Genomic DNA, 20100 nt, shown 5'->3' on the forward strand with positions numbered 1-20100 from the left:
CTCATTTCATCTGCTCCTCTCAGTATATTATTGTATATTCCCTTTTACTGTTTGACCTCCCTGAATGCATTACCTCTCACTTATCAGAGTTGAACTCCATGTGCCATCTTCCTGCCTACTCCACCAACCCATATACATCATTTTGGAGCTAACTGCTATCCTCTAAACTATTCACTACATTGCCAATTTTTGTGTCATCTGTAAATTTCCCAATTGTGCCCACCCACATTCAAGTCCAAATCGTTAATGTATAAAACAAATATCAGGAGCCCCAACAGTGAGCCCTGTGCAATGCCACTTGAAACAGCTTTCCATTGACAAGGGCAGCAATAGACTATTACCCTCTGTTTCCTGTTGCTAAGCCAACTTTGGATCCAATTCGACACATTACTCTGTATCCTATGGACGTTTACTTTTTTGACCAGTCTGCCATGTGGGACCTTGTCAAATGTCTTCCTAAAAGCCATATGGACAACATCCAGTGTACTACCCTCATCAATCCTTCTTGTCATTTCCTCGAAGAATTCAATCAAACTTGCAAGGAATGACCTTCCTTAACAAAGCCACACTCATCAGCTCCATTAGTGAATCAGATGGGTCTTTATAAGAATTGATGACAATTTCATGGCTAAGACACGTCTTCAATTCCAGATTTATTGAATTTAAATTCCAGCAGCTGTAGTAGTGTGAAATGAGCCCATTTCCACAGATCATCCATTGTGAGCCCAATCAGCGAATGACAAAGTAAACAGGCAGAATCCATGGAATTGATGACTGATGTGATGTTAGTTAAGTGTTGGATCAACCTTGGCTGTGATATCATTCCACATTCAATTAGCTTGCGGATACCAAAAGCTGGATTTTCTAGCAACACCACCCCACACCCCCCTACCCCGAGCAGAAAGGAGAGAGCAGAGGAAAATCATAACAGGCAGCGAGTTCTCCTACCGTTTCCTTTTCATATGGACTCATATTCCTTTTCCGTAACCTAACTTGGCAGACTGTTGGATATTGCTTTGACTCCTGCCACAAATACTCCAGTTGGGGGACAGAGATAGGGGAAGCTGCCTGATTTCTGTACTTACTGCTGTAAGATCTTGAAGATCACTTCAAGAAAGGTGCAGGTGGTAGCATTGGCAAGTCCCATGCTCCTGTGACAACTCCATCACATAATGTACTCCTAAGTAACAGGTTTCTTAATTGTGAAAGAGAAATATTCTCCTGCATAATTATGAAGCGAAAAGTGATGATTGGTGCAACAGCACAAGAAGCTTGGGATGAAGGGTAGATTTCAGAAAAGTTTCCAGCTCTAAATCTGAAGCATGAGCATTCTGGTACAGCATTGGGAAAACCTGGCAGCCGTGGTCCTGCTTTCAGAAGTGGAAAAATGCTTCGTAACAACTTAAATCATTTCACAATGCTTATTTTATCTGGAGGTTTGTGACTTAATGAACGAAAGTTTCATAAACATTTGATTTTTTAAAAACTTTATTGCAAATATGTTTATCATTTTTAAAAAAATTTAAACCAAATAATCCAAAGCAATGGTACTTTGTGATTAATAACCATTTGAAATACCCAAACAAACAACTGAGTAATTACATGAATATACCTGATATTTTGATTGCCCTCCATGCTGGAATGGAAACTATTTCTGATCAGATGCTTAAAAGGGCTTCTTTGTCTTTTGAACTTAAGATGTAATTTTTTGGGAACTGAAAAAACAGTATTTAGTTTCCTGATGATTCATTCAATATTCTTTTGGGAGAACTATTTATAAGATTGTGTAATTTTTGGATTGCACACGGAAGAATCAAACTATTATATTACAAGAGCATATGGGATTTTAGCCTCATGGTTTCTCCCTAATAAGAAACTATTTCTGATATGTTATTTTGTTGTCTGTATGCTTCTCTGAGAGTTCTTGTGTTTCATAACAATTAATAAATATTTCAATTAGGTGAATTGGCAAGTGGAGAGCCCCCTATCTGACCTCCTCCATATGCCTAGGTGAGAAATGACAAAGTCTACCTCACCTAATGATCCTCAGATTAACTATGTCCTGAGTTTTAACTAGGCCTCTAACTATTCTGAGCAACAGTGTAGCTCTGTGCCAGATTGTAATCTACCTGTGCCTGTGCTTTCTGCACCAGTTACATGGAAATTTATAGCTGCAGTTTATATGAAGCTTTGAGTACTCATACACCATCAAAAGAACATATTTTATATGTATCAACAAAAGATATCGAAGGGTGAGTACAATGAAATGATAAATAGTACAGCATTTCCAAATTCATAATTACCTGAATCTAATCAGAGGGCAACAGGAGATCCCTCTGGTCTGAGTGGGATCAGTTGCTACAACTGGCCTCTCTATTCCTGTGCTGGAAGAAGGAAACTATCAAACAACATACCTGTTCCTGATTTCTTTCTAGTGATAGCTGACAAAAACATATATGTGTGGGATAGGATGGAATTTGGCTTTAGCTGTGTTGTCACATACAGTGTGAATAACCTCAAGTACGCACACAGGGAAAAAAACGGCCCCTTGTTTTCCTACATTACCAAAGTGAGTGCACTTCAAAAATAATTTACTGGCTGTAAAGCCCTTTCAGAGTCAGGTAAGGTGCTGTAGTACTTAGTGTCTCCAAGGATCTAACCATTACCCCCTCTCATTACTCAACTACACGCTGCCCTTGCCAATATCATCTGAAAACATTTGTTAGTTTTCACATACACACTCATGATAGCCAGCTCTACCTCACCATCTATACATCCTCAATTATTTTCATTGTGCACAGTCTGTGGTATCTTGAAATGTTTAGAACAACTGCATTTTCAGCATAATGGGCAACCTTGAACAGCCTCTGTGGTGCCTATCCGGTTGCTGCATATTGGCACATAGGCACATCTAATCAGGATCGCTGCTCATGACAACTTCGTTGAACCACTTCAATGTCACTAAATATTGGGTCTGTTTCCATGCTGTACATCTCTACCTTGGGGCTATTGCAAAAATTGGGAGCGCTGTCTCACAGACTAGTTCAGCAACAGCTTGACATAGTCATACTTATATAACATAGAACATAGAACATAGAACATAGAACAGTACAGCACAGAACAGGCCCTTCAGCCCATGATGTTGTGCCGACCATTGATCCTCATGTATGCACCCTTAAATTTCTGTGACCATATGCATGTCCAGCAGTCTCTTAAATGTCCCCAATAACCTTGCTTCCACAACTGCTGCTGGCAATGCATTCCATGCTCTCACAACTCTCTGTGTAAAGAACCCGCCTCTGACATCCCCTCTATACTTTCGTCCAACCAGCTTAAAACTATGACCGCTCGTGTTAGCCTTTTCTGCCCTGGGAAATAGTCTCTGGATATCAACTCTATCTATGCCTCTCATTATCTTGTATACCTCAATTAGGTCCCCTCTCCTCCTCCCTTTCTCCAATGAAAAGAGTCCGAGCTCAGTCAACCTCTGTTGATAAGATAAGCCCTCCAGTCCAGGCAGCATCCTGGTAAACCTCCTCTGAATCCTCTCCAAAGCATCCACATCTTTCCTATAATAGGCCGACCAGAACTGGATGCAGTATTCCAAGTGCGGTCGAACCAAAGTTTTATAGAGCTGCAACAAGATCTCAACTCTTAAACTCAATCCCCCTGTTAATGAAAGCCAAAACACCATATGCTTTCTTAACAACCCTGTCCACTTGGGTAGCCATTTTAAGGCATCTATGTATCTGCACACCAAGATCCCTCTGTTCCTCCACACTGCCAAGAATCCTATACTTAATCCTGTACTCAGCTTTCAAATTCGACCTTACAAAATGCATCACCTCGCATTTATCCAGGTTGAACTCCATCTGCCACCTCTCAGCCCATCTCTGCACCCTGTCCATGTCCCGCTGCAGCCTACAACAGGCCTCTATACTGTCAACGACACCTCCAACCTTTGTCGTCTGCAAACCTGCTGACCCATCCTTCAATCCCCTCATCCAAGTCATTAATAAAAATTACAAACAGTAGAGGCCCAAGGACAGAGCCCTGTGGAACACCACTCACCACTGACTTCCAGGCAGAATATTTTCCTTCTACTACCACTCGCTGTCTTCTGTTGGCCAGCCAATTCTGTATCCAGACAGCTAAGTTCCCCTGTATCCCATTCCTCCTGACCTTCTGAATGAGCCTACCATGGGGAACCTTATCAAATGCCTTGCTGAAGTCCATATACACCACATCCACAGCTCGACCCTCGTCAACTTTTCTAGTCACATCCTCAAAGAACTCGATAAGGTTTGTGAGGCATGACCTGCCCCTCACAAAGCCTTGTTGACTGCATTTAATCAAGCCATGCTCTTCCAGACGGTCATAAATCCTATCCCTCAGAATCCTTTCTAACACCCTGCAGACGACAGACGTGAGACTTACTGGTCTGTAATTGCCGGGGATTTCCCTATTTCCTTTCTTGAAGAGAGGAATTACATTTGCCTCTCTCCAGTCCTCAGGTACGACTCCAGTGGAGAGCGAGGATGCAAAGATCTTCGCGAGTGGCGAAGCAATTGCATTTCTTGTTTCCCAAAGCAGCCGAGGACAAATCTGGTCCGGGCCTGGCGACTTGTCAATCTTAATGTCTGACAAAATTTTCAGCACATCAGCTTCCTCTATCTCTATCCATTCCAGCATGCACACCTGCTCTTCAAAGGTTTCATTCACTACAAAGTTTGTTTCTTTCGTAAAGACAGAAGCAAAAAACTCATTTAGGGCTTCCCCTACCTCCTCAGACTCCACACACAAGTTCCCTATGCTATCCCTGATCGGCCCTACTCTTTCTTTGAGCATTCTCTTATTCCTCACATAAGTGTAAAATGCCTTTGTGTTCTCCCCAATCCGTTCTGACAAGCCTTTCTCATGCCCCCTCCTGGCTCTCCTCAGACCATTTTTGAGCTCTTTCTTCACCTGCCTGTAATCGTCTAGAGCTGAGCTTGACCCTAGCTTCACCTTATGTCAGCTACCTTCTTCCTTTTGATGAGAAGCTCCACCGCTCTCATCATCCAAGGTTCCTTTATCTTACCCCTTCTTGCCTGTCTCAGAGGGACATATTTATTCATCACTCGCAACAACTGTTCCTTAAACAGTCTCCACATGTCTCTAGGGCCTTTACCATGGAACAATTGCTCCCAGTCCATGCTTCCTAACTCATGTCTAATCACATCATAGTTTCCTCTTCCCCAATTAAATATCCTCCTAGTTTGCCTAATCCTCTCCTTCTCCATAGCTATGTAGAATGTGAGGCAGTTATGGTCACTATCACCAAAATGCTCTCCCACCACAAGATCTGATACCTGCCCCGGCTCGTTTCCGAGCACCAGGTCTAGAATGGCCTCTCCCCTCGTCGGCCTGTCAACGTACTGAGTTAGGAAACCCTCCTGAACACACCTTACAAAAACAGCTCCATTCAAATCTTCTGCTCGAAGGAGGTTACAATCAATATTGGGAAAGTTATAGTCACCCATTACAACAACCCTACTACGTCCGCACTTTTCCAAAATCTGCCGACCTATGCTTTCTTCAATCTTCCTGCTACTACTGGGGGGGCCTGTAGTAAACCCCTAACGAGGTGACTACTCCCTTGCTGTTCCTAATTTCCACCCATACTGACTCGGTAGGCAGATCTTCCTCGACAATGGAAGCTTCTGTAGCTGTGATACCCTCTCTGATTAGTAGTGCTACACCCCCTCCTCTTTCTCCCCCCTCCCTATTCTTTTTAAATGCTCTAAACCGTGGAACATCCAGCAACCATTCCTGCCCCTGAGAAACCCATGTCTCTGTTATGGCCACAACATCATAGCACCAGGTACTGATCCATGCTCTAAGTTCATCACTTTTATTCCTGATGCTCCTTGCGTTAAAGCAAACACACTTTAACTGATCCCTTGGTTCCTTCCCAGGAAAATCCTTCCCACTAGCTGGTCTACCTCTTGCTGCTGCCTCACCTGCATCAACTCTCACCTCCAGTATACAGCTCAGGTTCCCACCCCCCTGCCATACTAGTATAAACCCTCTCAAACTACTGGAGCAAACCTTCCACCCAGGACATTGGTCCCCTTCCAGTTCAGATGCAACCCGTCCTCTTGTACAGGTCCCACCTTCCCCAGAAGGCATCCCAATTGTCCACATATCTGAAGCCCTCCCTCCTACACCAGCTGCGCAGCCACGTGTTAAGCTGCACCCGCTCCCTGTTCCTCACCTCACTATCTCGTGGCACCGGTAGTAAACTAGAGAACGCTACTCTGTTCGTCCTGCTTTGCAGCTTCCATCCTAACTCCCTGAAATCACTTTTTATATCCTCAATCCTTGTTCTGGCTATATCATCAGTGCCAATATGTAACACGATTTCTGGCTGTTCGCCCTCCCCTTTTAGAACCTTATACACCCGATCGGAGACGTCCCGGACCCTGGCACCAGGGAGGCAACATACCTTTCAGGAATCCCAATCCTGACCACAAAATCTCCTGTCGATTCCCCTAACTATTGAGATCCCTACCACGTGTACTTTTCTATTCTGCCCCATTCCCTTCTTTGCCACAGTGTCAGGCTCAGTGCCAGAGAACTGACTACTATGGCTTTCCTCTGGTAGGTCATCCCCCCCAGCAGTATCCAAAACGGTATACTTATTGCTGAGGGGAATGCCCACAGGGGATCTCTGCACTGTCTGTCTGTCCCCTTTCCTCCCCCTAACTGTAACCCATCTATCCTTGTCCTGAGCCTTAGGAGTGACCAACTCCCGGTAACTCCTCTCAATTACCCCCTCTGCCTCCCGAATGATCCGTAGTTCATCCAGTTCCAGGGACCACCATCACCAATTCTGGATACGTCCTGTCCCTCTGGTAAGACAGATCCAGCAGAAGTAGTGGTACAGTGGTACACAAAGTCAGGAGGGTGTTCACTGGAGGTCTTCGATATTGATACTAGACCCCATGAAGTCTCAAGGCCTCACATTGAACGTGGGCAAGGCAACCTTCTGCTGATTACAACATACCGTCCTTTCTTGGCTGATAAAGCAGTGCTCCTCCATGTTGAACAATACTTGGAGGAAGCACTGAAGGTGTACTCTGTGTGGGGGATTTCAATGTTCACCACCAAGAGTTGCTCAGCAACAGTACTACAGTTTGGGCTGGTCAGGTCCTAAATGTCATTGCTGCCAAACTGGGACTGCAGCAGGTGGTGAGGGAGCCAACAAGAGGGAAGAACATACTTGACCTCATCCTTACCAATATGCCGGCTGCTGTTGCATCTGTCCATGACAGTATCGATAAGAGTGACCACTGCACAGTCCTTGTGGAGGTGAGTTCCTGCCTCCTCCAGTGGTCCCCAGCATCACTGATGCCAGTCTTCAGCCAATTTGATTCACTCCACATGACGTCAAGGAATGGCTGGAAGCATTGGATATGGGGCCTGACAATATTCAGCCATACAATTGAAGACTTTTGTTCCACAACTTGACACTCCCCTAACCAAGCTCTTCCAGTACAGGTACAACAGGGCATTTCTCTGACAGTATGGAAAATTACCCAGTTATGTCTTGGGCAAGAAGCAGCACAAATCTATTCCAACTAACTACTGCCTCGTCAGACTACTCTGGATCATCAGTCAGGTGATGCATGATGTCATCAACAGTATTACCAAGCAGCACCGCTCAGCAATAACCTGCCTCAGTGATGCCCGGTTTGGGTTCATCCAGGGCCACTCAGCTCCTGACCTCAATACAGCCTTGGGTCAAACATGGACAAAAGAGGTGAATTCCAGAAATAAGAGGTGAGAGTGACAGCTCTTGACACCATGGCTGTATTTGATTGAGTATGGCATCAAGAAGCCCTAACATCAGGAGGCAAACCCTCTGCTGGTTGGAGTCATATCTAGCACAAGGAAGATAGTTGTGGTTGTTGCAGATCCATCAACTCAGTTCCAGGACCCTCTGGGCAGGAGTTCATTAGGGTAGTGTCCTAGGCCCAACCATCTTTAGCTGCTTTATTAATGACTTTACCTCCATCATAAGATCAAAACTAGGGACGTGCATTGATGATTGCACAACTTTTGGCATCATTTGCAACTCCTCAGATACTGAAGCAATTTCATAGATTCACAGATTCATACAGCACAGAAAACGCCCTTTGGCCCATTGAGTCTGCACTGACACAACTACCACTAAAAGTTCACTGGTCCCAATTTCCTGCACTTGTCCCATATCCTTGAATGATATGATATTTGAACTATTCATCCAAATATTTATTTTAAAGTTTGTCAGGTTTCCGGCCTCCACCAACTTCCCAGGCAGTGCATTCCAGATTCCCACTATCTACTGAGTGAAAAAGATTTTTCCCAAATTCCCTCTGAATCTCCTGTCTCTTACCCTAAAACTATGCCCTCTCATGACTGACCCCTCAACCAAGCGGAACAGCTGTACACTATTCACCCTGTCCATAGCCTTCATAACCTTAAACATCTCAATCATGTCCCCCCCACCTCAGTCTTTCTGCTGTAAAGAAAATAACCCAAGCTCTCCTTATAGCTCAATTTCTCCATCCCCGGCAACATCCTGGTGAAACTCTTCTGTACCCCTGATAGTGCTATCAGATCCATCCTGTAGTGAGGTGACCCAAACTGCAGACAGTGCTCGAGCTGTGGCCCGACTGACGCTCTGTACAACTCCAACGCTACCTCCTTGCTCTTATACTCTTTGCCACTAGTGATGAAAGCAAGTGTCCCATGTGCCTTTTCAACTATCCTATTCATGTGCTCTGTCAGCTTCAGGGATCTGTGAGTAATTACTCGAAGGTCCCTTTGTTCATCTAAGCTACTCAGTATCCTGCCATTCAGTAAATGCTTGCTCATCTTGTTTCTTCTTCCAATTAACAGGGCTAAGTGCAATCTGCAAATCTGACCAACCCATCAATAGGGGTTCATGTTCAAATGCCACAAGAGCTGGGCATTATCCAGGGTTGGGCTAACAAGGACTACTATCAACATCCCCGGTGGTTACCATTGACCAGAAACTTAACTGGACCCGCCACATAAACACAGTGGCTACAAAAGCATGTCAGAGGCTAGAAATACTCTGGCGAGTAACCCAACTCTTGACTACCCAAAGCCTGCTACCAGCTACAAGGCACAAATCAGGAGTGTGATGGAATTCTTCCCATTTGCCAGGATGGCTGCAGCTCTGACAACACTCAAGAAGCTTGACACCATCTAGGGCAAAGCAGCCCCCCGACTGTCACCACTCCATTCCCTCCACCATTGATGCTCAGTAGCAGCAGTGTGAGCTACCTATAAGATGCTGTGCAGAAACTTACCCAAGACAGCGCCTTCCAAACCCATGACCACTTCCACCTAGGGGCACATGGCTACATTGGAGAATGACTACCTGCAAGTTCCTCTCCAAGCCATTCACGATTCAGACTTAGAAATATGTTGCCATTTCTTCACTGTTGCTGGGTCAAAGTTCTGGAATTCTCTCCCCAGGGGCGTTGTAAGCCAATTTATAGCTTGTGGACTGCAGTGGTTCAAGAAGGCAGTTTAGCACCAATTCTCAAGGGCAACTAATGACAGGAAATAAATGCTGGCCAGCCAGCGACGCTCACGATGCACAAATGAAAATTTGACAGTTAAAAACTGTGTTCAAATTCATATTTATAGGGCCTAGTACTGTTTTTCAAGACACGCTATCAACTTTCTTTTTGTTGAAGCATTTAGCATGATCTCCTTCTTTTCCTCTTGTCTTTCTGCATGCCATCTCGATTTGGCTAGACTGACACATCAGGAACCGGTGACCAGGAATGACCAGGCGCTGCTGATCTCCCGGATTTTGTCTTCTACCCTGACAATTGCCACAGCCTACATTGGCGATCTCCATGCACAAGATAACTAAGTTTAGGAAGTACGTGAAACAACAGTAAAATCTGTCTTGCTTCTGACTACTTTACTTGAAAATATGCAGATAGTTTAAAATATTCATTACGAAACTGCAACAACTTTCAAATTATGGCAGCACCTAACAACTATGCAAAGCTATAGCATTTAACAATATTCCATTCCTGGATCGCAAATCAGATCAAATTAAAAGTGTTCGCTATCAGAACGTGAAAAAGCCATGGTAATAATATTTCCAGGCTGATAAATCCCAATTTTGAACAATACTTGGAAAAATACATCAATAATACTTCATAAAGTTGAGGTCATGGTTACAAATGGAGCTCCTGTTGTGATGAATTTTAAGTATGTACTCAGAAGACATTTGTAATTTAAAGTCACTTATATTTCTTGGCAATAAACCACTGGAACATTTCTTCTTACAATTCACTTGGGGGTCTCCATCTGATTTACACAACTTTTACACAAAGTAGAAAGGACAAGGTGTTAAACAGAAGACAAACTGGGGATAAATTATTTTTATGACAAGTCCAAACGAGACACTTGCTCCACCACTGAAACAAAGGATTATATTTTACAGGGTGCTGTGGTCCTCTTGTCTCCATCTGCCCGACCATTATATGGAAGCTGAATTTCCATGCCTCGGGGTCAGGAAAGTCTGTCTCAGAGTCTCCCACCAGCTTTATGCTCACAGCCATACTTGACTGGAGTGGTGGTTATTTCTGAGACTAAAAGAATTTCCAGTGGAGCTGTCACTGCAGTATGTGGGGGATACTTCACTGGAGTCAGGGTCAGTCAGAGTGAGTTTAGTGACAGGTAATGGGTTTGAGAAGCAATGAGGGGTGCGGGAGTGAGAGTAAAATGGCGAGTGTAACAGAGGAAGGTGTGGTGCTAAAGCAATAAAAGTGACTGTCGGGGAATGGTTGTTGCAGGATTTTACAAGATACCGATGGGCACTGGATGACCACACTGTCCTTCCCACCTTAATTTGCTCAACACCAGGCGGGCTACCCTGTTGTGGGTAGAATATTGAGATGAGGGTGGCCATGTGGTGCTCAAGTGGTCATTCATTCAGAGCCTTATTATTCCGATGGTGGACAAGCTGCTTGCCACATACAGAGCTGGACAATGTCACACAACATGGGGTCAAACAGCCAGATGGGCAGGTAGGCTACACACCAGAAATTAATGAACACCCAGCCCCACCCCTTACTCAAACCTACCACCTGGGGAAGCAAAGTGGACGAATATTAAACCTATCCATTTGGCAAAAATTGGGTGACTTATCCACAAGAAAGCCATCTACATTCTACTTGGCTCAATTTTTAATCTGGTGAGGTCTTAATTGACAGATCCACAAATCAGGCCTGATTACATGAATTGGACACCAATGATATTTTTAACTTAGGGTTTGGCAGGGAAATCAGTGATTTCCCAAAACACTGAAGCCAGTCCAAATAAGATTGGAATATGAAGAGGCCCAGAACACTATTCTTTTTATTTTATTTCAATTGATCAAGATGACCAGGAGTGATTGCTCAGGCCTGATGACATTGTGTCTTCCAAGTTGATACAGAAACCCTCTTTATCACACTTAAATGCATGTCCACTAGAAACCCTAGGCCACTTGATTTTCAATCAGGCAGATAGCCACTCATACAAACGCAAGCACAAGGAACAAAAGCAGGCCACTCGGCCTTCTGGGCCTTCTCTGCCACTCAATACGGTCATGGTTGATCTGAGTTTAATCTCAACTTTACATTCCTGCATCTCCCTGATGATCTTTCATTCCCCTCAGTAATCAAGAATATATCTACCTCTACCTTAAGAATATTTAATGTTTTTGCATCCACTGCCTTTTAAAGGAATGAAATTTCAAAGACTCAAAACCTTCTAAGAGAAAATAAATGTTTCCTCCTTTGTTTTAACTGAGTGGTCTCTTATTTCTCAACTACGGCCCTAGTTCAAGATTCTTGAACAACGGGAAACATGGACGGCACGGTGGCTCAGTGGTTAGCACTGCAGCCTCACAGCGCCAGGAACCCAGGTTCAATTCCAGCCTTGGCCAACTGTCCGTGTGGAGTTTGCACATTCTCCCCGTGTCTGCGTGGGTTTCTTCTGGTTTCCTCCCACAGTCCAAAGATGTGCAGGCTAGGTGGATCAGCCATGCTAAATTGCCCGTAGTGTTCAGGGATGTGTGGTTTATAGGGGGATGGGTCTGGGTGGGATGCTTTAAGAGGCAGTGTGGACTTGTTGGGCCAAAGGGCCTGTTTCCACATTGTAGGGAATCTAACCATGTTCTTAACATCTACCCAGTCAAGTCTCCTCAGGATTTTAAATGAAACAAAGAACTGTAGATGCTGGAAATCGGAATCAAAAACAGAAATTGCTGGAAAAATTCTGATCAATTTGGTCAGCAGTCAGTAGAAATGGTGCAAAGAGTGATAATAAATTTCTGTCATTAAGTTTGGCAGGATTGCTGCATCTCTGAACTTTCCAGTTTCTTTTAAATAAAGCTCATTTGCCTTTTGGCCTTATCCCTCAATTGTCAGGATCATAGATCTCTAAATCTAACTCCAATTTCTGAAAATTATTAAACCTGTAAACATTTTTATTAAGTGCCATCTGTGATGGTACAAGGAACAGTTCAACAGAAAACAAAAGGCACACATAAACGGCAGAACTTACTCCTTCAAGTATCAGCTGTACCCAAAGGATGGTAAATTCATAATAATTCTATAAACATGATATTTCAGCAAAAAAATGATCTCAATGGAACAAACTTCTTTTAAGAGCATTAGAGGAAGAAGATGGTATGTGAAATGCAAAGTAGTATAAACTCATTCAAATGCAAATTATATATACATTTTAATTTCATAAAATAACTCTTTTAGATACAGTATTTGAATAATTTGAGATTTCATATATAATAGTGCAGCAGATTTGGTAGATAACTGATGCCGATCCACATAGTTATATCCTTTAATTTTCAATGTAAAAGGAGAATCCATTGGACTGGACCTGCATTTGCACAACCTCTTTTCTACTTTCATAATCATTTGAAAATGAATTCTATTTCAGCATTTTCTATTTTTATCTCAGAATCCATTGAACGCCTGGACTTAGTCACGAATCTTACCTTTGGGTTTGGATGACGGCTAATAATAAGGCTGACAGGGCCTGGGCCACATTCACTTAGAATTGCATATGCTTCACTCAGAGCTGCATGTCGCAGGCTTACTGAGTCCACCTCCAAAATTTGATCACCTCGGCTGGAATGAAAAAGAAAGAAAATTATGTATTCGATTTTAGTGTGTGAAACAAAATTAAGAGGTATGATGCCTTAATTGTGATGTCTGTATTTCTAAAGTGCATATACACTAAAATTCAACTGTAAGGAGCTAATTAAAATCATTTGATTACATACTTTTTTCTAGTCTAACATTACATGTGGAAGATTACAATCAATTTTAAACTGAAGCCTTTTAAACGAGATTATGTTATTTTACACATTTTATTCTTTTAATGTAGCAAGTACCACATGTAGGACTGGATTTAATGATGGAGTGATTCTCTGTCCACTGATGGAGAACCAGAGGCATACTCTCTGTGGTCATTCCTGGAATCCTAAAATGATTTAAATTCTAACATATCTGCCCGCTACTGGGACTTCTAGAGCCTCCAAGATTGACACCATACATGCAGGTCAATTAGATCAATTAGAGGGTGGCAACTCTTCAGCATTGGCAGTGTCACTAGAGGCTGGTACTGCAGGAGGTCCAGGAGGAAGAAGAGCACTGGAGGCCCCAAAACCAGGTAAATGGAATGGCCTCGACTGCACCAGCAGGCAGGCCATGGGGAAAGGTGTCAGGATGTCAATGTGGAAGGTGAGAAGGAGATATGTCTTCCCACAAGGACTGTTAGTGCTGCCAATATGATTCTCCTCTGGCTACAGGTTTATAAGCAGGATGATTCCTCCCTAGCCCCACAGGCAGGTGTGCACAGTATGGTAGTCTGCCACATTTATGTGTGTCTATACAAATGTACGTACAAAAGTGTGTATGTATGAGCACGTGTGCACCTGTGCATGAGGGTCCAACCCTCACCCATCCACCACTGTCAGCATGAGGCCCTGACTCAGCCACTTACAGACCTCAATTTGCTTATGGTAGAAAAGCTAAAATTGACCAATTAAACAGATTTGACAATGTGATGGGGTCTCCAACCCTCGCATTGTACTACAATGATGTGCTCCTTTCTGGTGCCAGATAGGACGTTTTAGTTTTTTTAAGGGTTCCATTCTGCACTCAGTGGAAATATGTGGGTTCAGGTCCTCAAAAAGGAAAACATTTTCCATCTTATAAAGTTGGCAGAAGATTACTAAAACTCTTTAGCTGCTCTCATATCAACAATCCTCATACAAGTAAGACCACAAGACACGAAGAAAGTAACAGTGGCAAAAATGTTTTTTGAAACAACATACTTTTCAATTTAATGCTGGCATCTGTCCTCTTTTATTACTGTGCAAAGTGAAGGCCTTTGTAAAGTTTTACCCTTCACTTCCCTCCTCATTGAATCGTATAGGACTCTTAAGGGGCCAGACAGGGTAAATGCTGAGAGGATGGTTCCTTCCAACGGAGAGTCACGGGCCAGAGGGCAAAGTCTCAGAAGAAGGGGATACCAATTTAAGACTGAGATGAGGAGTAATTTCATATCTCAGAGGGTTGTGAGCCTTTGGAACTCTTGCCACAGACAGTTGGTGGGACAGAGTTCTGTGTATACCAAGACTGAGACAAGTAGATTCTTGATCAGAAGGGAATGAGGAAATGCAGCAAAGTGAGGAAGGTCAGATCAGCCATGATGCTACTGAATGGCACAGCAGGCTTGAGGGGCCAAATGCCTACTGATGTAACTATTTCATATGTTATGCCCTATGCACCATGGGGTAATGGGGACTATTCAGTTCCACTGATCACAGTTCCTGGCTCGTTTGACTTCATTGAAATTCAGAGTATAGTGGCAATTTGCCAAAACTGAAATGCAAGAGAGACTGACAAGTAGCAACTCATTAATGGGTTACAAAATTTTTTCAAGGTATACCAACTAAATCAGAACATAAGGCATCAGCTATAACTACGTGACGTTTAGTTATGACTTATCCCCCATCTAGTTTAAAATCAGGTCAACACACTGCTGGACAATGTTGAAAATGGCTTCTTCCCCCAAGAAGTTTTGTATATCATGGTTTGTAGACAGCCTGTTAAAAATGTTTATGGTGTGGAGATTCAGCTGTTTCAGAACCTTTGAGAGATTTCCTTTAAAATCTGCCATCTCATGCACCGATTTGACTGTCATTGCTGAAACAGTTGGCAAAGAATCCTAGAGTTCTAGCAGTCTCAATTATGACAAAACATTCCCAGGATATAGTGTAGCTGACGCAGAACATGCAATTCCCATCACTACCCGCTCATATTGAACATTCTGAATTACAATTGTTGATGGAGCTGGTTGGGTCCGAAAGGACAAAGCTGGTTCTGCTGCATATGGTGAGGAACTAACAAGAGGGAAAAGCATACTTGACCTCATCCTTATCAATCTGTTGTCTACAGATGCATCTGTCCATTCAGTATCAATAAGAGTGACCACTGCACAGTCCTTCGGGAGATGAAATTCCACTTTCACATTGAAAATATCCTCCATCATGTTGCGTGGCACTATTATCGATTTAAATTGCACAGACTTCCAAAAGATCTAGCAACTCAAAATCTCATCCATGAGGCACTGTGGGTCATCAACAGCAGCAGGATTGTACTCCAATACAATCTATAACATCATGACCTGGCATATCCCACACTCAACCACTACCATCAAGCCAGGGGATCAATTCTGGTTCAATGGAGAATGTAGGAGGGCATGCCAAGAGCAGCACCAACCACACCTGAAAATGAGGAATCAATCGATGAAGCTTCCAAACAGCTCTGCTTGCATGTCAAACAGCATAAGCAGCAAGTGACAGAGCTAGGTGATCCCACAACCCTCAGATCAAATCTCACCTCTGCAGTCCTGCCACATACAGTAGTGAATGGCAGTGGACAATTAAACAACTCACTGGAAGAGGAGGCTCCACAAATATCCCCATCCTCAATGATGGAAGAGACCAGCACATGAGTGCAAAAGGTAACGCTGAAGTTTTTGCAGACTGGCAAGTGGATGATCTATCTCCTCCAGTGGTCTGTAGTATCACAGATACCAGAATTCAGCCAATTCAATTCACTCTCCGTGATATCAAAAAACAGTAACAGACACTGGATATTGCAAAGACGACAGGCCCTGAAAATATTCCAGCAACAGTACTGAAGACTTGTGCTCTGCTCCCTTAGCTAAGCTGTTCTAGTACAGACACAGCACCAGCACCTACCCACTAATATGGAAACTGCTCAGGTATGCCCAGTACACAAATCCAACCCGGCAATTACCACCTCATCAGTCTACTCTCAATCATCAGTAAACTGATGGAAGGTGTCATCAACAGTGCTATCAAACAGCACCTGTTCAGAAATAAACTGCTCAGTGATGCCCAGTTTGGGTTCTGCCAGGGTCACTCAAATCCTGACCTAATTACAGCCTTGGTTCAAATATGAACAAAAGAGCTGAATTCCAGAGATGAGGTGAGATTGACAACCCTTGACATAAAGGCCACATTCAGCTGGAAGTAACATAAAGGAGTCCTAGCAAAACTGGAATCAGTAGGTATCAGGGGATGAACTCTCTAATGGTTAGAATAATACCAGCACATAGGAAGGTGGTTGTGGTTGTGGGAGGTCAATCATCTCAGCTCCAGGGCATCTCTGCAGGAGTTCCTCAGGGTAGTTTCCTAGGCTCAACCATCTTCAGTTCCTTCATCAATGACCTTCTGTCCGTCATAAGGTCAGAAGTGGGGATGCTCGCTGATGACTGCACAATTCATGAGTCCTCAGATACTGAAGCAGTCAATGAATAAATGCAACAAGATCTGGTCAACATGCAGGCTGGCAGGTGGCAAGTAACATTCGCACAGCACAAGTGCCAGGCAAGGATCAATTCTAAGAGATTACCTAATCACTGCCCCTTGACATTCAATGGTGTTACCATAAATAAATCACCCACTATCAACATCCTTGGGATTACAAGTGACCAGAAGCTCAACTGGACTTGTCGTATAAACACAGTGGCTACAAATGCAGGTCAGAGGCTAGGAGTACTGCTGTGAGTAACTCACCTTCTGGCTACCCAGAGCCTGTCCACCATCTACAAAGCATGAGGCAACAATATTTCCCATTTGCCTGGATGGGTGCAGATCCAACAACACTCAAAAAAACTTGACACCATCGAGGAGAAAGCAGCCGGGTTGATTGGCACTACACCCACAAGCATCCACTCTTTCCACCACTGATGCTCAGTAGCAGCAGTGTGTACAAATAAAAAAGATGCACTGCTGAAATTCATCATAGATCCTCAGGCGGCACTTCCAAAGGCATGAACACTTCCATTCAGAAGGAAATGGGCAGCAAATACATTGGAACACCACCACCTGCAAGTTCCCCTCCAAGCCAATCAGCATCCTGACTTGGAAATATATCACTATTCCTTCATTGCCATTTGGTCAAAATCCTAGAATTCCATCTCCAATGGTATTGTGGGTCAACCCACAGCAAATAGACTCTAGCAGTTAAAACAGGCAGCTCACCACTACTTTTTCAAGGGCAACTGAGGGTGGGCAATTAAACAAAAAGGTCGGCCACCAGCAATGTCCACATGCCCTAAATGAATTTTAAAACACTGTCTTTCTTACCTTTTGGTGAGATTATGCCTTATTGAAGAGACTAGTATTTATGCATCTTCGTTTATTACTAGGAGGTACAGTGGGGGTCTCACGTGGTATGGAGTTTAAGTTGGATGCAGCTGAGACTAAGGGAAAGCTCTGTAAGGAAGCCAAGGGTGCGCAGTGAACCTGGGATCAAGGTGTTAAACCTGTATTTCACAAGGAAAGAATAGTAACTTTCTCTCAATTTATAAATCCTGCTGTGGATTGACATCGGTTACAGGTAAAATTCTGAGAGGTGCTACTTGCTCTCGTTCAAAGATTTTTTGAAGTGGCAATTTTCTGGGTGTCTCAATAAAGTAAAGGCAGACATTTTAACAGGCTGTATTAGAGATGATGATTCCACATTCATTTTTAAGGCTGTGTCAAGTCATCTAAACTCTACCATTGAGGCAACAGGGCAATATAGATTTCAAGCACAGTTTGCTTTGGAAAGGAAACAAAGTTTCTCTCCTTGACCTCTAACCTGTAAAGCAACCTAGAAAGCATGGATTTTAGAGGTTGCTAATGAGGAGAATTGGTTTCCACTTTGATTGTGTCCTTGGTTAAATAACTTAAAGACGTTCATTCAAATTGTATCTAAAGAGTAGGCATCATCGGCAACTTGAGTGAACAGAAAATTGGAAAGAAAAGTGATCTTTCACAAATCAGTTCCTGAAATATATTGATTTGATGTATTATTATCGTATATACCTAGGTACAGTGAAAAGTTTCGTTTTGTGTACAGTCCAGGCAGATCATACCATACAAAGTGCATTAGGGTAATAAAACAGAGCAAAGAATATAATGGTAAGTCTGCAGAGAAGGCGCACAAATGGCGAGATCAACGTTAAATTTAAAATTTGAAAGGTCCATTCTGAGGTCCAGTAACAGCTGTTCTTGAATGTGTTGGTATGTATGTTTAAGCTTTTGGATCTTCTGCCCAACAGAAGCAGTTTGAAGAGATTACAGCCAGGGTGGGAGGGGTCTTTGATTATGTTGGTCCTTTCCCAAGGCAGCAAGAAGGATAGATGGAGTCAACGGATGGAAGGTTGGCTTGCATTATGGACTGGATGGTGTTCACAACTCTGTAGTTTCTCAGGTCCTGGGCAGAGCAGTTGCCATGCCAAACTGTGATGCATCCAAATAGAATGCTTTCAATGGTGTGTCTATAGAAGTTGGTAACAGTCTTTATACACATGCCAAATTTCCTTTACACCCTGATGAAGTAGAGGCATTGTTCTGCTTTCTTGGCTGTAGCATCAATATGGGGTGGACCAGAACACTTGATCTGATCTGTAGTTCTTTAAAACAGTTTTTAAGTGAAAACTCATCACCTTGGGAGTGGAAAGAAGCACTCAACCTGTTACTTTCAGTGAAGGACCAGGGACTTCGAACTTTAGGAGAAAATATTTCAGAGTTGAAGACTGACCTCAATCTGCCATCCAATTTGGCAACTGATCCTGGGCAAAGGCTATGGATGTAGATTCCTGGTGTGCTTTTTTCTAACGTAAGACAACAGGCCCCGATCCCCAAGCCAACTCCAGGCTCTGAAATGAAACACATAACACCGACAATACTGTGTAGATCAATTACAAAGTATAAGGAATATTATAATGGTAAACAGAAAGAACTTTAATCTAATTGTCCTAAATTCCTACTTAATTCTCATACAAATGTCCTTTGAAACTATATAAATAGAACAAAAACGTACAGAGATAATGGGAACTGCAGATGCTGGAGAATCCAAGATAACAAAGTGGGGGCTGAATGAACACAGCAGGCCAAGCAGCATCTTAGGAACAAAAAGTTCAGCTTAGGAACAGGCCCTTTGACCCACTATGACTGCACCACTCAGTGCCATTTTAAACGAATCCCATTGTATTCCTCTGTTCCCTACTTGTTCATGCACCTGTCTAAATACCACTTAAATAAAAATAAATCAATAAATAAAAATAACACTGACCCTACCGGTTCATTAACCAAATCAAAAATACTAAGTCATAGCCTATTCCTGTAAAGAGTATATTAAATGAACTAAAATTTATCTCCTTTCCCCACAGACATTATCCAAAACTGTTCTCTATACTAGTTCCTTTGGTTCCAAATTAATGGAATGTAAGTATATAAGCGAGCAATTCATTGATGTCAATCTACTCTACTTAATTGGAAATGTATGCTCTCGATATAGGTAACATTTTAGTGGAGTGCAAACACTTATACAAGGTCTCATTAATGCTGAGATGTTTGGTACATTTCAGGCTACATAAATAAGTACTTGCATTCTTACAGAGGGTGGTATTTAGTGGTAGCAACTTTGT

At 43.0% G+C, this 20100-nt stretch overlaps 1 protein-coding gene across 1 annotated transcript in view; it reads right to left on the bottom strand.

The window, feature by feature from the left end:
- The window catches only part of pdzd2 (PDZ domain containing 2), a 422227-nt gene that overhangs the window by 81528 nt on the left and 320599 nt on the right, over positions 1-20100 (bottom strand). Inside the window, exons 14-15 of the mRNA XM_048530010.2 lie at positions 19212-19329; positions 13079-13211 (exon numbers count right to left, since the gene is read on the bottom strand). Coding sequence (XP_048385967.2) covers positions 13079-13211; positions 19212-19329 — 251 coding nt within the window. The remainder of the gene's footprint in view (positions 1-13078; positions 13212-19211; positions 19330-20100) is intronic.

Source organism: Stegostoma tigrinum, chromosome 1 (genome assembly GCF_030684315.1).
Source record: "Stegostoma tigrinum isolate sSteTig4 chromosome 1, sSteTig4.hap1, whole genome shotgun sequence".
Classification (NCBI taxonomy): domain Eukaryota; kingdom Metazoa; phylum Chordata; class Chondrichthyes; order Orectolobiformes; family Stegostomatidae; genus Stegostoma; species Stegostoma tigrinum.